Below are 17,102 nucleotides of genomic sequence, written 5' to 3'. Positions count from 1 at the left end.
TGTTTCTTCATATAGCTATGTATTAATTAAAACTGAATTGAAAATATCTTTCTGCATTGCTAATATTTAAAAACTTGTAATATAGGCCAGGCATGAGTGGCCCATGCCTATAATCCCAGCACTTTGGGAGGCCAAGGCGGAAGGATTACTTGAGGCCAGGAGATCGAGACCAGCTTGGGTAACGTAATGAGACGCTGTCTCACAATTTAAAAAAAAACCCCAAACTTGTAATATAGTTTCTAAAAATGGGAAGATAAATATTTTTCATTGTCTGCTAAATAGAAATAGAAGTGCTATATATTTTATGGATACTCATTTCAGAAGGTATTTGGTTAGGTGCACTTAACTTATCACTCAGCATTGCAGTGCTTACCTCATGCAAGAACTACTTTGTCAAGGAGTTGAAAAGATGACTAGTGTATTCTAATCAGTTTTTCCCTCAAGATAGTCCTTTTGAACTACTTAAAAGCTTAATGATTTGGAATTATTTTACCTTTATTTATAATATCACAAGATAAATATAAATATGCTTATCTTAATGCAATTAGGAGGTTATTATGAGATAAATTTTTATTCACATTTGCCCAGTATATTCTACAATCTACATGGGAGTGTGGGGAACAACTCTCAGAGAAGGCAAAACTTTTTTTTTTAAATGTGATGCTTATTTTATTTATTTATTTATTTTTCCTTTTTTTCTTTATTTTTTTGTTTTTTATTATTATTATTATACTTTAAGTTCTAGGGTACATGTGCATAACGGGCAGGTTTGTTACATATGTATACTTGTGCCATGTTGGTGTGCTGCACCCATCAACTTGTCAGCACCCATCAACTCGTCATTTACATCAGGTATAACTCCCAATGAAAGGCGAAACATTTAGATTGAAGATTCAGTTTAGTTTGATAGAGCTACATTTGAGTGTACTCACAATTTTAGGAACAATGAATTATCTTGAAATTTATCCTTTGGATTATAAAGTCCATATGTATGGAGACTATATATATCTAATCTAGTTCATTGCTATGTTCACAGCTTCTGGAACATAGGAGATGTTCAGTACATATTTGCCTATGTCTGTGTGGAGTGATGATAGATAGTAGGAATGTAGAAATAGGCCAGTATTGCATTCAGTTCAGACCTTATGATTGTATTCTTTTAGCAACCTCATGTAGCAACTGCCTTTATAAAAATTTCATTCTTCTTACATTTCTGTAGTTGAGAACAGCAAGATACAAGGAGGCAGCCCTCTGTAATAGATGTGAAATGGTCATTACATGTTTGTTGGTGGTAGAGCTATCTGTGAACTATCATTATCCATAAATAACAGCTTCCTCATGCAGTCTGGTCAACTCAACTCATCTCAATATAGAGCTCCTCCAGTGAAGGGATGTAGAAAAGTCTCCATAACTCCATTTGAAGGTGATTAGAGTGTAACCCACCTGCTGATACAATGAAGCACATTGGTTCTTGGGCTCTGTTGATCATGTACTCAAATCACTAAGGACTAGATTTGAGAAGCTTAGTGTTTGACCTTAAAGTTTCCCTAGAGGGGATCAATTACTCCTTTTGCTGGGTTTCCATTACAATTTGCTTTTTACTGCATTCTGATGAGTATTATAGTTAGGTGTTTCTGTGTGTCATTCTCTCTGGATTTGTTCTTTTGAGTGCAGGGAACACCTTATCTTTGTACCTTTTCATACTATAGTGCAGTGCTTTGTATAGAACAAGTTTACACTGTTAATCCTTGTGTTAAGTAAGTAGAAGAATTATAGGTTTTGCTAAGTTTAGTTCAAACTGTAGCTACTTTTATAATTCACATAAAATCCTTTTCAAACAAGATGGTTATTTAGCTACTTCGAAAAAAAGTGTGGATTATAGCAAATCCACCCCCATCTAGTAATTTCAGAAGTCTGATATTTATTTATTTTAAAACAGCTTTATTGATATATAATTCACATGCCAGGCAGTTTACCCACATTGTATAATTCAGTGATTTTTTTAGTATCTTCATAAAGTTGTACAACCATCATGATAGTCAATTTTGGAATATTTTCATTACCCTGAAAGAAATCCTTCATATAGCAGTCACTCCCTATTTCCCCCTTTACTCTCCAGCCCTAGCCAACCATTGATCTACTTTCCATCTCTATAGATTTGCCTATGGACAATGGGATTGTATAATATTTGGCCTTTCATGACAGGCTTCTTTCACTCAGCAAAATGTTTTCAGATTCGTCCATGTTGTAATGTATCAGTACCTCATTCCTTTCTATTGCCGAATAATCTGTTGTATGGACATATACCTCATTTTATTTATCTGTTCATCTGTTGATAGATATTTGGGTTGTTTTCCATTTTTGGGCCATTATAAATAACGCTACTATGAACATTCCTGTACAAGTTCTTGTGTAGATATACGTTTCTTTTTTCTTGGGTATATGTAAGAGTGAAATTGCTGGGCAACTCTGCATTTAGCCTTTTGAGGAAGCCAGACTGTTTTCCAAGCAGCTGCATCATTTTACATTCCCACCAGCAGTCTATGAGTATTTCAGTTTCTCCACATCCTCACCAACACTTGTTATTATCTGTCTTTTTGATTATCGTCATCCTAGTGGGTGTGAAGTGGTATTTCACTGTGGTTTTGATTTGCATTTCTCTGATGGCTGATTATGTTCAGTATCTTTTCATGTGCTTATTGGCTACTTGTTTGTCTTTTGGAGAAATATATATTCAGATCCTTTGCCCATATTTAATTGGGTCATTTGTCTTTTATTGAATTAAAAGAGGTCTTTTATGTATTCTAGATACACGTACAAAAATATATTTACAGATACAATTACAAATATTTACAAAAATATATTTTATCAGTTCTACTTACAAAAACATTCTCCCATCCTGTAGGTTGTCTCTTCACTTTCTTGATGATGTCCTTTGGAGTACAGAAGTTTTTAATTTTGATGCAGTTGATCTATTTTTTTCTTGTTTGTTATTTTCAGTGTCATATTTAAGAAACCGTTACCTAATATAAAGTCACAAATATTTAAGCCTATTTTTTCTTGTAAGAATTTTATGGTTTTAGGTCTTGACATTTAGGTCTTTGATCCATTTTTAGTTAATTTTGGTGTGAGGCAGGAATCCAACTTCATTCTTTTTGCATGTGGATATCCACTTGTTCCAGAACAATTTGTTAAAAAGACTATTCTTTCCCTCATTGAATTATCTTGACACTCATGTTGAAAATCAGTTGACTAAGGGACTTTATTTATTTATTTTTGAGACAGAGTCTCACTCTGTCTCCCAGGCTGGAGTGCAGTGATGCAATCTCGGCTCACTGCAACCTCTGCCTCCGGGGTTCTAGCAATTCTCCTGCTTCAGCCTCCCGAGTAGCTGGGATTACAGGTGTGCACCACCATGCCCAGCTAATATTTGTATTTTTAGTAGAGATGGGGTTTCATCATGTTGGCCAGACTGGTCTCGAACTCCTGACCTAAGTTGATCTGCCTGCCTCCGCCTCTCAAAGTGCTTGGATTACAGGTGTGAGCCACCACACCCGGCCAACTAAGGGACTTCTGTTTGGGGGAAAATATTCACATTGTTCTCCTTCCCCCCAAGATTGCTTACAATTTTTTGATTAAATTAAGAAAAAAGAAACAATCTCAAAAAAGTTACAAGTACAGTTCAAAGAACGTAATTTTTTTGAATCATTTGAGAGTAAGTTGTCAGCATGATGCCATATGATGACCATGTTTGTGTGTATTTCCCACAAACAAGAACATTTTCCTACAGAAGCACAATATAACCATCAAAATCAGAAAACTAACATTGATGTATTACTACTATGGTCATACTCAGATCCCATTCAAGTTTTGCCCATTGTCCCAGTGTTGTCCTTAATAGCAAAAAAGATCCAGTCCAGAATTACACATTGCATTTAATTGTCAGGATTCTTTAGTCGTCTTCTTCAATCTGAAACATTTCCTCAGTCTTTCCTTGACCCTCATGACCTGTACATTGTTGAAGATTACAGGTCAGTTATTTTGTAGAATGCCCCTCAGTCATGGTTTGTCTGATGTTTCTTTATGATTAGATTCAGTTTATGCATATTTGGCAGGGATGTCACAGAAGTGATGTTATATCCTTCCTACTGCATTGTATTGGGGCCCACAGTTTCCCCATTATTTCTAATATTAACCTTGATTCTTGATTAAGGTGGTATTTGCCAGGCTTTTTCACTATTATTGTTTTTCCTTTTGCAATTAGGATTTTGTGGGACAGTATATTGAGATAATAGTAATCTTGGTCCTCATCGATCTTTGTTTCTTTTATTTATTTATTTATATCTGCATGGACACATATATTCCTATTTTGTTTAGTGAGTTATATTTCTTTACTATTATTATTTGTATTGATAGGCCAGCTGTTCCAGATTTGGTCAGTGAGAGCCAGCCCCTTCAGGCTCACCATTTTGTTCTTTTAACATAGCCTCTCCCATTCTTTGAGCACTTCCTTCCTTTTTGGCACAAGATGATGTTCAGGCTCGTTTGGTACTTGCTCTATTCTGTCCCTGGAATCAGCCATTTCTTCAAAGAGCCCTGGTTCCTTTTAGTAGAGAATGGTATTAGAAAACAAGGTCAAGGTGCTCAGTGTACATATTGGGGTGTTGCCCCCAGGACCTCTCAGGGCAGCAGTCCCCAACCTTTTTGGCACCAGGGACCGGTTTCATTGCTGGGGTGGGGTCGGGGTAGGGGTATTGGTTTCAGGATGAAACTGTACCACCTCACATCATCAGGCATTAGTTCGATTTCCAAAAGAACTCGATTTTCAAAAGGTTCGATTACAACCTCGATTCTCGCATGTGCAGTTCACAGTAGGGTTTGTGCTTCTATGAGAATCTAATGCTGAAGCTCAGGCAGTAATGCTCGCTTGCCTACTGCTCACTTCCTGCTGTGTGGCCCTTTTCCTGATAGGCCATGGACCAGTGCCAGTCCGCGGCCCGGGGGTTAGGGAATCTCTATCTCAGGGAACAGAGCTAGGGAATATATGTATGCTGTGTACAGACATTTACATATTTATGTTTATATACATTGAAATTCATGAGTTGATATTCCAGTCCAAAATAAGAGGCTTCATTCTATTACAGTTGAGCAAATTATTAATAACATACCCATCATTTCATAGTTACCCTTTTTTGTTTTTGGTAGTAAGAATACCTAAAATTTACTCACTTGGCAGATTACCAGTATATAATACAATATTATTAACTATAATTCTCATGTTGTACGTTGGTCACTTAGTGGCTTTTGGACTGAGTTGTTTGGAAAGGGGTTGCATGTTGGCTTTTGAGAGATGATGAAGTTGTACAGACTTAGAAGTCGGTGTTTCGTAAGAAGGAAAAAACCAAATATCTTGACATTTTCACTTTTTAGGCAATCAAAAGGATTCTTTCTGTTGCTAACATTTAACATAAAATAATACTCAATTTGATTGATAATTATTAGAATCTTAACATACCTTGGTTAGTGAGCTGCTTCAGAGGAAATTAGAAAACAAAAAATAATTTACATCTACAGAGTAATATTCATTTCTCTTCTAGCTCTTCCACCAAAGCCACCTAAGCCAATGACTTCAGCAGTTACAAATGGAATGAAGGACAGTTCTGTTTCTCTTCAGGATGCAGAATGGTACTGGGGGGATATTTCAAGGTAACTAGAATGCTACTGTAATTGAATGCAGTTTTTTAAAAAGTCATTTTTGAGAATTAGTAGGTAAAGTAAACCATTTTAAGCCAGGCATGGTGGCTTACGCCTATAATCCCAGCAACTCAGGAGGCTGAGGCTGAAGAAGCACGTGATACCAGGAGTTCAAGGCTATAAAGAGCACTGTTGCACTCTAGCCTGGGCAACAGAGTAAGACCCCCCAAATCTTTTTTTTTTTTTTTTTTTTTTGAGACGGAGTCTCGCTCTGTTGCCCAGGCTGGAGTGCAGTGGCGCGATCTCCGCTCATTGCAAGCTCGGCCGCCTCCCGGGTTCATGCCATTCTCCTGCCTCAGCCTCCCTGGAAGCTGGGACTACAGGCGCCTGCCACCACGCCCGGCTAATTTTTTTGTATTTTTAGTAGAGACGGGGTTTCACCGTGTTCGCCAGGATGGTCTTGATCTCCTGACCTCGTGATCCGCCCGTCTTGGCCTCCCAAAATGCTGGGATTACAGGTGTGAGCCACCGCTCCTGGCCCCGACCCCCCAAATCTAAAAAAAAAAAAAAAAGTATTGTAGTGCCCTACTAATTTTTATTTAAAGATTACCATTTTAGGCCAGGTGCGGTGGCTCACACCTATAATCCTAGCACTTTGGGAGGCTGAGGCGGGTGGATTGCCTGAGCTCAGGAGTTCGAGACCAGCTTGGGCAACATGGTGAAACCCTGTCTCTACTAAAATACAGAAAATTAGCCGAGCATGTTGGCATGCGCCTGTAATCCCAGCTACTTGGGAGGTTGAGGCAGGAGAACCCGGGAGGTGGAGGTTGCAGTGAGCTGAGATAGTACCACTGCACTCCAGCCTGGGCGACAGAGTGAGACACTATCTGGAAAAAAAACAGAAAAAATGCTCATGTAAAAAATTTTGTGTGGGAACATTTCATAAATGTCTTAACACTTTTCTTCCCATGAAAAAATGACAAGAAAATCTTCATTATTTATTTATTTTGAGACAGAGTCTCACTCTGTTGCCCAGGCTGGAGTGCAGTGGCATGATCTCAGCTTACTGCAACTTCCGCCTGCTGGATTCAAGCGATTCTCCTGCCTCAGCCTCCCGAGTAGCTGGGATTATAGTCATGTGTCACTATGCCCTGCTAATTTTTGTATTTTTAGTAGAGACAGGGATTCACCATGTTGGCCAGGCTGTTCTCGAACTCCTGACCTATGGTGATCCACCTGCCTTGGCCTCACAGAGTGCTGGGATTACAGGTGTCAGCCACTGTGCCTGGCTGAAAATCTTTAAATTATGAGTGTGATTATTACTTCTAATACTATATTGAGGATGGATTTCTAAATAAGTGACACTTAGACATTTAGGATAGTTATATGTGTTTTAGAATTAAAAATATTTGTGGGTACTTACATTTCTGTACCTTTCTTTCTCTAAGCCAGTGATTCCAAAGTCTTTGCATGCACAAAAATCAATTGAGGTGGAGCCCAGGAATCTGCATTTAACAGCTTCCCTGGGTGAATTTGATGCAGTCTCTTTACACACCCCAATTTGATAAACAGGACTCTAGGACAGATTTGTTTTCTGGGTAAAGTGTGGTTTTAGATAATTTTGAACCCAAAGAGGGAATTATATACATTTAATTTGAATATTGTATTTTCTTATTAAATTTTTTTCTTGTTAAACTTTGCTTTAATGGGTCTCAGATGTATTTTCTTTTTAAAGGCCTATCCATTTCTGTCAAATCAGTTTCCAGGTTGATGCTGTATTCCTCAACACACTTATCTATCCCTTTCTCTTCTCTGTTCTCTTCCTCTACCAAAATGGTATTTATTTAATTTTTTTTTACTCTTACAGTTTCAACTGTTTTAAGAGTATATTTGCACTGTTGTGCAGCCATCATCACCATCCATCTCCAGAACTTTTTTATTTTCCCTAACTGAAATTCTGTACCCATTAAACAATAACCTTCCATTCTCCCCTCCTTCAGCTCATGGCAACCACCATTCTGCTTTCTGTCTTATGAATTCAATTCTAGGTACTTTGCATAAGTGTAATCATATAATAATTGTCCTTTTGTGACTGGCTTATTTCACTTTCTTCATACATCTTCAAGGTTCATTCATGTTGTAGCATGTGTCAGAATTTCATTCCTTCTTTTTTTTTTTTTTTTTTTTTTGAGACAGAGTCTCGCTCTGTCGCCCGGGCTGGAGTGCAGTGGTGTGATCTCAGCTCACTGCAAGCTCCGCCTCCCAGGTTTACGCCATTCTCCTGCCTCAGCCTCCTGTGTAGCTGGGACTACAGGCGCCCGCCACCACACCCGGCTAGTTTTTTGTATTTTTCAGTAGAGACGGGGTTTCACCATGTTAGCCAGGATGGTCTTGATCTCCTGACCTCGTGATCTGCCCGCCTCGGCCTCCCAAAGTGCTGGGATTACAGGCTTGAGCCACCGCGTCCAGCCTCATTCCTTCTTAAGGCTAATATCTTATTATATGTGTATGCTATATATTGTTTTAATCCATTCTGTCCATTTAATCCAATCTGGATATTTGGATTGTTTCTAACTTATGGCTCTTGTAAATAATGCTGCAGTTAATATTGGTGCACACATATCTCAGTCCTTGCTTTCAGTTATTTTGGGTATATACCCAGTAGTGGAATGGAATTGTCAGGTCATATGGTAAGTAATTCTGTGTTTAATTTTTTGAAGAGGACTTAATACATTTCATTAAAATTTTTTTTTTTTTTTTTTTTTTTTTGAGATAGAGTCTCATTCAGTCTCCTAGGCTGGAGTGCAATGGTGCAATCTCAGCCCACTGCAACCTCTGCCTCCCGGGTTCAAGTGATTCTCCTGTCTCAGCCTCCCAAGTAGCTGGGACTATAGGCGCTTGCTCGGCCACCACGTCTGGCTAATTTTGTATTTTTAGTAGAGACAGGGTTTCATCATGTTGGCCAGGTTGGTCTCGAACTCATGACCTCAAGTGACCTCTCTGCTTCAGCCTCCTAAAATGCTGAGATTATAGGCGTGAGCCACTGCACCCAGCCATTTTATTTTAAAATTGATTAGAATATTTCTATTTTAATATTGTACAATAAAACAGTCTATTATTTTTTATTTTAAGATCACATGGTTCTAATATGATTCAAGGGTCTTTTATGCCCTGCCATTTCCTTTAAGTGTTCCTTAAATTCCTATACAGAAGGAATTTGTTATCGGGACAAATTTAAACTAGGAGAAAATCCTATTGAAAGGTTATGAACTTAGTGAATTTTCCCCCTTCTGTTCAGAAACAGCTGCCACTGTTGCTTAAATATAACTTTCTAAACAGCCGCTGTTTTTTTCCTGAAACTTTACAAGTTCAGACCTGCCTAAGGAAGCCCTAGAGGCTTGATGGAAACAGTATCTGTTATACACATTTGAAATCTGGAAGAGTTTAAAAATCAAATAGCTCTTCTGTAGATTGCTTACCACCAAAAATCAAAACAGAAAGAGCATATTTAATGCAGGAAAGAACTAAATGACCTCTAAAGGGCTCCATTATTCTATAACCTACTGCCGAAGCAGCCTTAGTAGTAACATGTAAAGACAACCAGTGTTGACATTTTTTCATTTTTCTTATAATTCTGTTCTTCAGGGAGGAGGTAAATGACAAATTGCGGGATATGCCAGATGGGACCTTCTTGGTCCGAGATGCCTCAACAAAAATGCAGGGAGATTATACTTTGACTTTGCGGTAAGTACTTTTCAGTCTTTTGGCTAGTGCTCTACTGATGTTATTTTTATTCTGGGTATACAGATATTTCTGTATTTAAATCTTTATACAATTTTTCATATTTTCATTTATGTACATAATTTCCAGTCTGGCTAATTCTTTTTTCTATACATTAAGTATTTAAACATTTTGTATAAGAATGGCAACTTAAAAAAATGTAGAAAGTAAATGAAAAGGCTAAAATCCCAAAACGTAAGGGAGTAAGAAGCATACAGTTGACCTTATAAAGTACGTAGATGTCATGGGCATATGGGCATATTCTTTTTTTTTTTTTTTTTTTTTTTTGAGACGGCGTCTCGCTCTGTCTCCCAAACTGGAGTGTAGAGGCATGATCTCCGCTCACTGCAAACTCTGCCTCCTGGGTTCACGCCATTCTCCTGCTTCAGCCTCCCCAGCAGCTGGGACTACAGGCGCATGCCGCCATGCCCGGCTGATTTTTTTACATTTTTTTTTAGTAGCGACAGGGTTTCACCGTGTTAGCCAGGATGGTCTCGATCTCCTGACCTTGTGATCCGCCTGCCTGGGCCTCCCAAAGTGCTGGGATTACAGGCGTGAGCCACCGCATCCGGCCGTCACGGGCATATTCTAAGGGTAAAAATGAATCTATCATTCGAATAACCCTTTTATCTTCCTTAAGGCAGACTTTAGAAAGCAGAACTCAACATAATTTTGGTTGATGAGGATATGTTGAAGATAAAGCAGTTCCCAGCCTGTATCATGCTTTCCATATGGGCATATTAGCGTCTTTTAAGTGATGGATGTATGACTTTTTATATTTGCACATTTTTTTTTTTTTTGAGATGGAGTCTCGCTTTGTTGCCCAGGCTGGAGTGCGGTGGCACAATCTCGGCTTACTGCAAGCTCCGCCTCCCGGGTTCATGCCATTCTCCTGCCTTAGCCTCCTGAGTAGCTGGGACTACAGGCGTCCGCCACTACGCCTGGCTAATTTTTTGTATTTTTAGTAGAGACGGGGTTTCACTGTGTTAGCCAGGATGGTCTCGATCTCCTGACCTCATGATCCACCTGCCTCGGCCTCCCAAAGTGCTGAGATTACGGGCGTGAGCCACCGCGCCCAGCCTGTATTTGCACATATTTTTAAAAAGTTAAGAAAACTGCATAAGAAATTTCCACATTTAATTTTAATAATTAAAGTAGCCCAATTACAATAAAGCCTTATGATTTTTTAAAAAAGGAACTATTTAACAAAAAGAAAATAACAGTTAACAATAACATTTACTGACTTTCTTGTACTAAGCCCTTTACATGCATTATATCATTTATTCTTCACAACAACCTTATGAGGTAGGTATTATTACTATTCCCATTTTATAGATGAGGTAACTAAGGGTTAACATGGTTAAGGAACTTGCCTAAAGTCTCATAGTTAGAAAGTGGTAGAGGAAGAGTTTAAATCCAGATTCATCTGGCTGTTTGCTGCCTTTCCAGCCTAATATCTTTAGAAAAAATAATGCTATATTTTATGCAAATATGGCATAAATTTGGAGGCACTATTTTAGTTTCTGGTAAAGAGCTAAAGAAATTAATACCTTTGCACCTGAATTGTGCTGACTAATCAGTGTTCTACAATAATTCATTGAACACAAATTTTCCTCTACTCCAGTCAGGCTTCCGTCTCCACCACTCCATGGAGACTCCTAAACCAGTGGCCACTTTTCTCTTCTTACCTTACTTGACCTCTTAGCAGCATTAGTCATAGACACTTCTTCTTAGAAGCAGTTTATTGTTTTGGCTGTTAAGACATCACACTTTCCTGATTTTCTTCCTAACTTTAAGCTATTTTGCTCAATATCTAAATGTTAAGTGTTCCAGGGCTCAGACTTGGGCCTCCTTTTCTTCTCTGTATTCATTCTCTTAAGGTGAGCTTGTCTGTCCCATCGCCTTAATATATGTGATGATTAATTTTAGGTGTCAATTTGGCTGGATTAAGGAATACCTAGAGAACTGGTAAAGCATTATTTTGGATGTGTCTATGAGGATATTTCCTGAGCAGATTAGCATTTGAGTCAGTGGATTGAGTAAGGAAGATCGCCCCTCAATGTGAGTAAGCACCATCCAATTGGCTGAGGATAGAACAAAAAGAAAGAAAAAAGAATTTTACCTCTCTCTGTCTTGGAGCTAGAGCACACTCTTATTCTGTCCTTGGAAATCAGAACTCCAGCCTTTGGACTCCAGGATTTATACCAATACTCCCCACCCCCTATGGCCTTCAATCTTGGACTGAGAGTTAACACCATTGGTTTCCTGGGTTCTGAGGCTTGAGGACTTGGACTGAGCCACACTACTGGCATCCCAGCTTGCAGATGGCCTGTAATGGGACTTCTCAGCCTCCATAATCATGTGAGCCAGTTCCCCTGATAAATCCCCTCATATTTATCTTTCTCTCTCTCCTATTGGTTCTGTCTCTCTGGAGAACTCTGATTAACACAGATTTGGTACCAGGAATGATTCTAGTTTGTTTTTTTTTGGAGACAGGTTCTTGCTCTGTCTCCCTGGCTGGAGTGCAGTAGCATGATCATGGCTCACTGCAGCCTTAACCTCCCAGGCCTAAGTGATCCTCCTACCTCAGCCTCATGAGTAGCTGGGACCAAAGGCGCATGCCACCACACCCAGCTAATTTTTGTGTTTTTTATTTTTTATAGAATCAAGTCTCCCTATGTTGCCCAGGCTGGTCTCAAAACTCCTGGGCTCAAGCAGTCCTCCTGCCTCAACCTTCCAATGCTGGGATTACAGGTGTGAGCCACTGCGCCCAGCCTGAGGAAGATAATTTTAAGGATGAGTTTCCTTAATTAGTTTTGGGGTTCCCAGAATTGGCTCTCTAATTTGATGAGACTTAAAAATGCTAAGGACCCTACTTCTAATAAATAGTACAGAGAGCACTGATAGTCCATAGTGTGAACTGTTTATATAGAGATATGCAAAAAATCTACACTTGATACTTCTAATTTACCACCTGTAAGAGGCAAGGAACTTGGCAACCCTGTATTTGATACTGTCAAACATTTGTAGAAAACCAAGGTTTTCTAATGTTGCCAGACAAAGTGATGAAAGAAAAGGGTGAGCTCAGGGTTTTGATTTCCTGGCCCCAGCTCTGCCATAAATAGCCCAAGAACTTCTAAGTATGCCCTAAGTCAGAGTCTTCTCTTCTGTTTCCACAGGTCTGAAATTGCAAAAAATCAAACACATGCTCTCATCATGTGATTAGCTGAATTACAATCAAAGTTGAAATCTCAGCCTTGTAAGGTGTCTGCTGTTAAAATGAGAGCATTGGTTGGGAAAGAATGGAATTCTATACATTTGGATGGGGATGTGTGGGAAGACCCTGATGAGGTTGGGGACATTGAGCTCCTAAATTCTGATGAGTCTTGTTTGCCAGCAGAAATGGCCTCCCTCCCCCAGTAACAGCATCCCCCTTACACTGGCCTTTCCACCTTTGTCTGAGGGGATTGACTTTGCATTGCTTGAGGAAACTGTAATGGCCTTCTTGGAGGCAACTGCTAAGCAAGAGGATGCTGAGTCTTCTCAGGACCCATGCCCACCACCCCTCTTTGCTTCTAGACCTATAGCTAGACTTGAGTCCCAGCAGCCCCTAAAGATGAGGTACAAAGTTTTATCCATGAGGAGATGTGCTATGTGCTAAAAAAGCTACTTGAGTTTTCTAATTTGTACAAGCAGAAATCTGGAAAACAGATATGGGAATAGATATTTAGGGTGTGAGATAATGATGGAAGGAACATAAACTTGAGTCAGGCTGAATTTATTGTTTTTTTTTTTTTTTGAGATGGAGTCTCGCTCTGTCGCCCAGGCTGGAGTGCAGTGGCGCAATCTCGGCTCACTGCAAGCTCCGCCTCCTGGGTTCCCGCCATTCTCCTGCCTCAGCCTCCCAAGTAGTTGGTACTACAGGCACCTGCCACTACGCCTGGCTAATTTTTTATATTTTTAGTAGAGACGGGGTTTCACCTGTGTTAGCCAGGATGCTGTTGATCTCCTGACCTTGTGATCCACCTGCCTCGGCCTTCCAAAGTGTTGGGATTACAGGCATGAGCCACCGCGCCTGGCTGAATTTATTGTTATTGGCCCACCAAACACATTCTGCATTTAATGTTGCAGCTCAGAGAGTTAGAAAAGGCAACAGTTGGCCAGGCATGGTGGCTCACGCCTATAATTCCAGCACTTTGGGAGACCAAAGTGGGCAGATCACGAGGTCAGGAGTTCAAGACCAGCCTGGGCAAAATGCGGTGAAACCCTGTCTGTACTAAAAATACTGGAAAAAAAAAAAATTAGCTGAATGTGGTGGCACGTGCCTGTAGTCCCAGCTACTTGGGAGGCTGAGGCAGAGGAATCACTTGAACCCAGGAGGTGGCGGTTGCAGTGAGCCAAGATCACGCCACTGCACTCTGGCCTGGGTGACAGAGCGAGACTCTGTCTCAAAAAAAAAGAAAAGGCAACAGTTTATATGGTTAGTTGGCTGAAACATGGATGAAAAGATGGCCTACTGTGAGCCAGCTGGAGGTGTCTGATCTACCTTGGTTAACACAGAGGAAGAGATTCAAAGGCTTAGGGAGGAGACTGGGTTGCTAGAGTGGATTTGTCATTTAAAATCTACTTATTCACACTGGGTGGGTCCAGACCACATGCTTTTCAGCAGTACTCTGAGAAACAGATTTGTGAGGAGAACCCCATCATCCCTAAAGGCCATGATTGCCCTTCTCTGTAGGCCGGACCTTAAAATGGGAACTGCAGTCGGTCAACGGAAAAATTTAAATGCAGTGGGAATAACTGGATCCCAGGGTAGCAGAGGCCAAGTGAAGGGACTCAGTTGACAAGGCAAGGTGGACATGGTTATCATAATGGACAGCAGAAGCAAAGCAACAGTCAGAATACTCTGACTCATGTAGACCTATGGCATTGACTAATTCGCTGTGTGGGCAGCTCACTGTCTATTTTCTTCTCCCTTCTCACCTAGTCTGTCTTGGCCTACTACAATTTAAATTCCCTGAGGTTGGGGATTTTGTTTTATCATTGCTATATCTCCAGTGTCTAGATTAGTGCCTGATAATGGGTAAGCATTAGAGAATGGATGTCTAATAAGTGTGTGTATGTGTGTGTATTTATATATATATATATACACACATACATGTATATATATATATATATTTATATTTGTATTTTTTAGACAGGGTCTCTCTCTGTCATCCAGGCTAGAGTACAGTGATGTGATCATAGCTCACTGAAGGCTTGAACTCCTGAGCTCAAGTGATCCTCCTGCCTCAGCCTCCCGAGTAGCTAAGACTACAGGGGTGTGCCACCATGCCTGGCAGCTAATTTTGTGAAAATTTCTTTGTAGAGATGAGGTCACACTATGTTGCCCAGGCTGGTCGCACACTATGGGTCTCAAGTGATCCTCCCACCTTGGCCTCCCCAGTCCTGAGATTAGAGGTATGAGCCACCATGCCCAGCCTATAAATACTTATTTAATAGAAGAATATGCTGCTTATTTTTCTGGAAAATGGTTTTAATCCCACACTAAGTTGTGGAATTTCATTCCTTTTAAGGTTGAATAATAGTCTGCTATATGTATATACTACATTTTGTTTATCCATTCATCACTTGATAGCATTAGCAAGAATGTTTGAAAGTTTTCATGTATCTATCACAAGGTCTGACATACAGTAGGTGTTTGATAGGTGTTGTGTAAATGTTTGAATGAAAGAATTAGAGAAAGACAAAGTTTCACACAGGAAATAACAGTTGAGCTAGGCCTTGATAGATTTTTGGAAGGCAGAAGAGTGATGATCTTAAGTCAATTTAATAAATACTTACAACTGAGTGCTAATTACTCTGCAGGGTATTTAACAATGAGTTAAAACTTTTGTCTCAGGGAATATAAAATCTAGTGAGGACAAAGGGAATGAGAAAATGGCTTTGAGTGAAAGTTTAATAGCAGGAGAGCTTCACACAATATGCTTTGGAGGCTGAAAGGAAGAAAAGAGATATCTTTGTTAAAAGAATGTAGAAAACTGACCTTCATGGAAGAGATCATATTTGCAGAATATCTTGAAGAAGGGGATAGGTTTGGACATGGAGAGAGTGGGAGGGGAGTAGCAGGAATAGATAACAATAGGAGCAAATATACGGAGGTGAGATTTTATAGCTGCTTTCTGTGAGATGTAGTCCTATTTGGCTAAAAGATAAAGTTTGTAAAGAAGAAGTGGCAGGGGATAGGAGGTTGGAAAGGGGTCATGTTTAAGAGGGCCTTGAATTCCAGAACTTGGGAGTTTGTATTTAATGTTGTAGGTAGGTGGGGAGAACCACTGCATTTTTTCGGCAGGGAAATTGTGATCCGGCTATATATATATATATATATATTCTTTTTGAGACAGAGTCTTGCTCTGTTGCCCAGGCTAGAGTGTAATGGTGCGATCTCGGCTCATTGCAACCTCTGCCTCCCAGGTTCAAGCAATTCTCCTGCCTCAGCCTCCTGAGTAGCTGGGATTACAGTTGTGTGCCACCACCCCCAGCTAATTTTTGTATTTTTGGTAGAGGCAGGGTTTCACCATGTTGGCCAGGCTGGTCTTGAACTCCTGACCTCAGGTGATCCACCCGCCTCTGCCTCCCAAAGTGCTGGGATTACGGGCATGAGCCACCGCGGAGATAAATGTTGACTTCTAGCTGCTCCAGAACTGCAAGGTAGAAATGTATCTAGGATATAGCTAGAAATGTAGTTTAATGCTTAGGAAAGAGTATAGGGCCAGAGAAAGAGTCAAGCTACCATATGCATAGAGTAAATGGGATTTTTTATGGAAAAAATATATAAAATTTAAAAAGGTGGAGGCTGAAGGCAAAATTTTTTTTTAGGGAATAACTGGGGTCAGGGAGGAGACAGGAAGAGTGGTTTGAGAGGTTGAAAGAAAATAATAATTTCATCAAAGTTATGGAAGGATGAAATAAAGAAAGCAGAGAGTGAGGGAGAAGGAAGACCTGGGATAAAGGAAGGGGACAGAGTCTGAATTTGTTCAGTCATTGGTGACTCTCAAGTGAGAGGAATGAGAGTGAAACCAGAATGCAGAGAGTAGTAGATAATGAGGAAATAGAGATTTTTCAGTTCAATAACTCTTATTTTTTAAATTGGTAAATAGTATTTGTTGTAGAAAATCTGGATACTTAACAAATCTTTAAGAATCTGCTATCTGCCAGACATTGGACTAGGTGCTGAGATGCAAGGAGGACTAGCATGATAAAGACATGACCTTCAATTCCTTCGTTCCTTCTCTCATCTCTGCTTAGAGTCCATAGTACATTATTATTAAAATTACCCATGTGAATACATTCTTAAACTTGCCCCTCTTCCTCCAGTGTAGTCACGAGACTAAATTCCAACACGTGAATTCAATTCTCCACCTAGTCCTTGCTTATACTTGAGCTGCTGAATGTGGAGAAAGGGATGTGACCACATGGACTGGTCTCACATTAATTATGACCACTAACCTTAAGTGACCTTTAAAACTGCCCAGCTTAACTTCTGCATTTCCACAATGCATTCATCCTGCTTCCCCGTCACTTTCCTAAATGACAATTTCACATGTTCTTTTTTTTTCTCTTTTAAA

The 17,102-nt window shown here is 39.8% G+C and overlaps 1 protein-coding gene across 3 annotated transcripts in view; it reads left to right on the top strand.

Moving 5' to 3' along the window:
• The window catches only part of PIK3R3 (phosphoinositide-3-kinase regulatory subunit 3), a 95,770-nt gene that overhangs the window by 47,750 nt on the left and 30,918 nt on the right, over positions 1–17,102 (top strand). For all 3 annotated transcript variants that reach the window (XM_017961107.3, XM_017961117.3, XM_017961119.3), the window contains 2 exons: positions 5,598–5,706; positions 9,340–9,438. In XM_017961107.3, the coding sequence (XP_017816596.1) occupies positions 5,598–5,706; positions 9,340–9,438 (208 nt within the window). The remainder of the gene's footprint in view (positions 1–5,597; positions 5,707–9,339; positions 9,439–17,102) is intronic.

Source organism: Papio anubis, chromosome 1 (assembly GCF_008728515.1).
Source record: "Papio anubis isolate 15944 chromosome 1, Panubis1.0, whole genome shotgun sequence".
NCBI lineage: Eukaryota > Metazoa > Chordata > Mammalia > Primates > Cercopithecidae > Papio > Papio anubis.
Note: the sequence above shows the minus strand (reverse complement) of the source record. Positions and strands in the feature narration are given on the sequence as shown.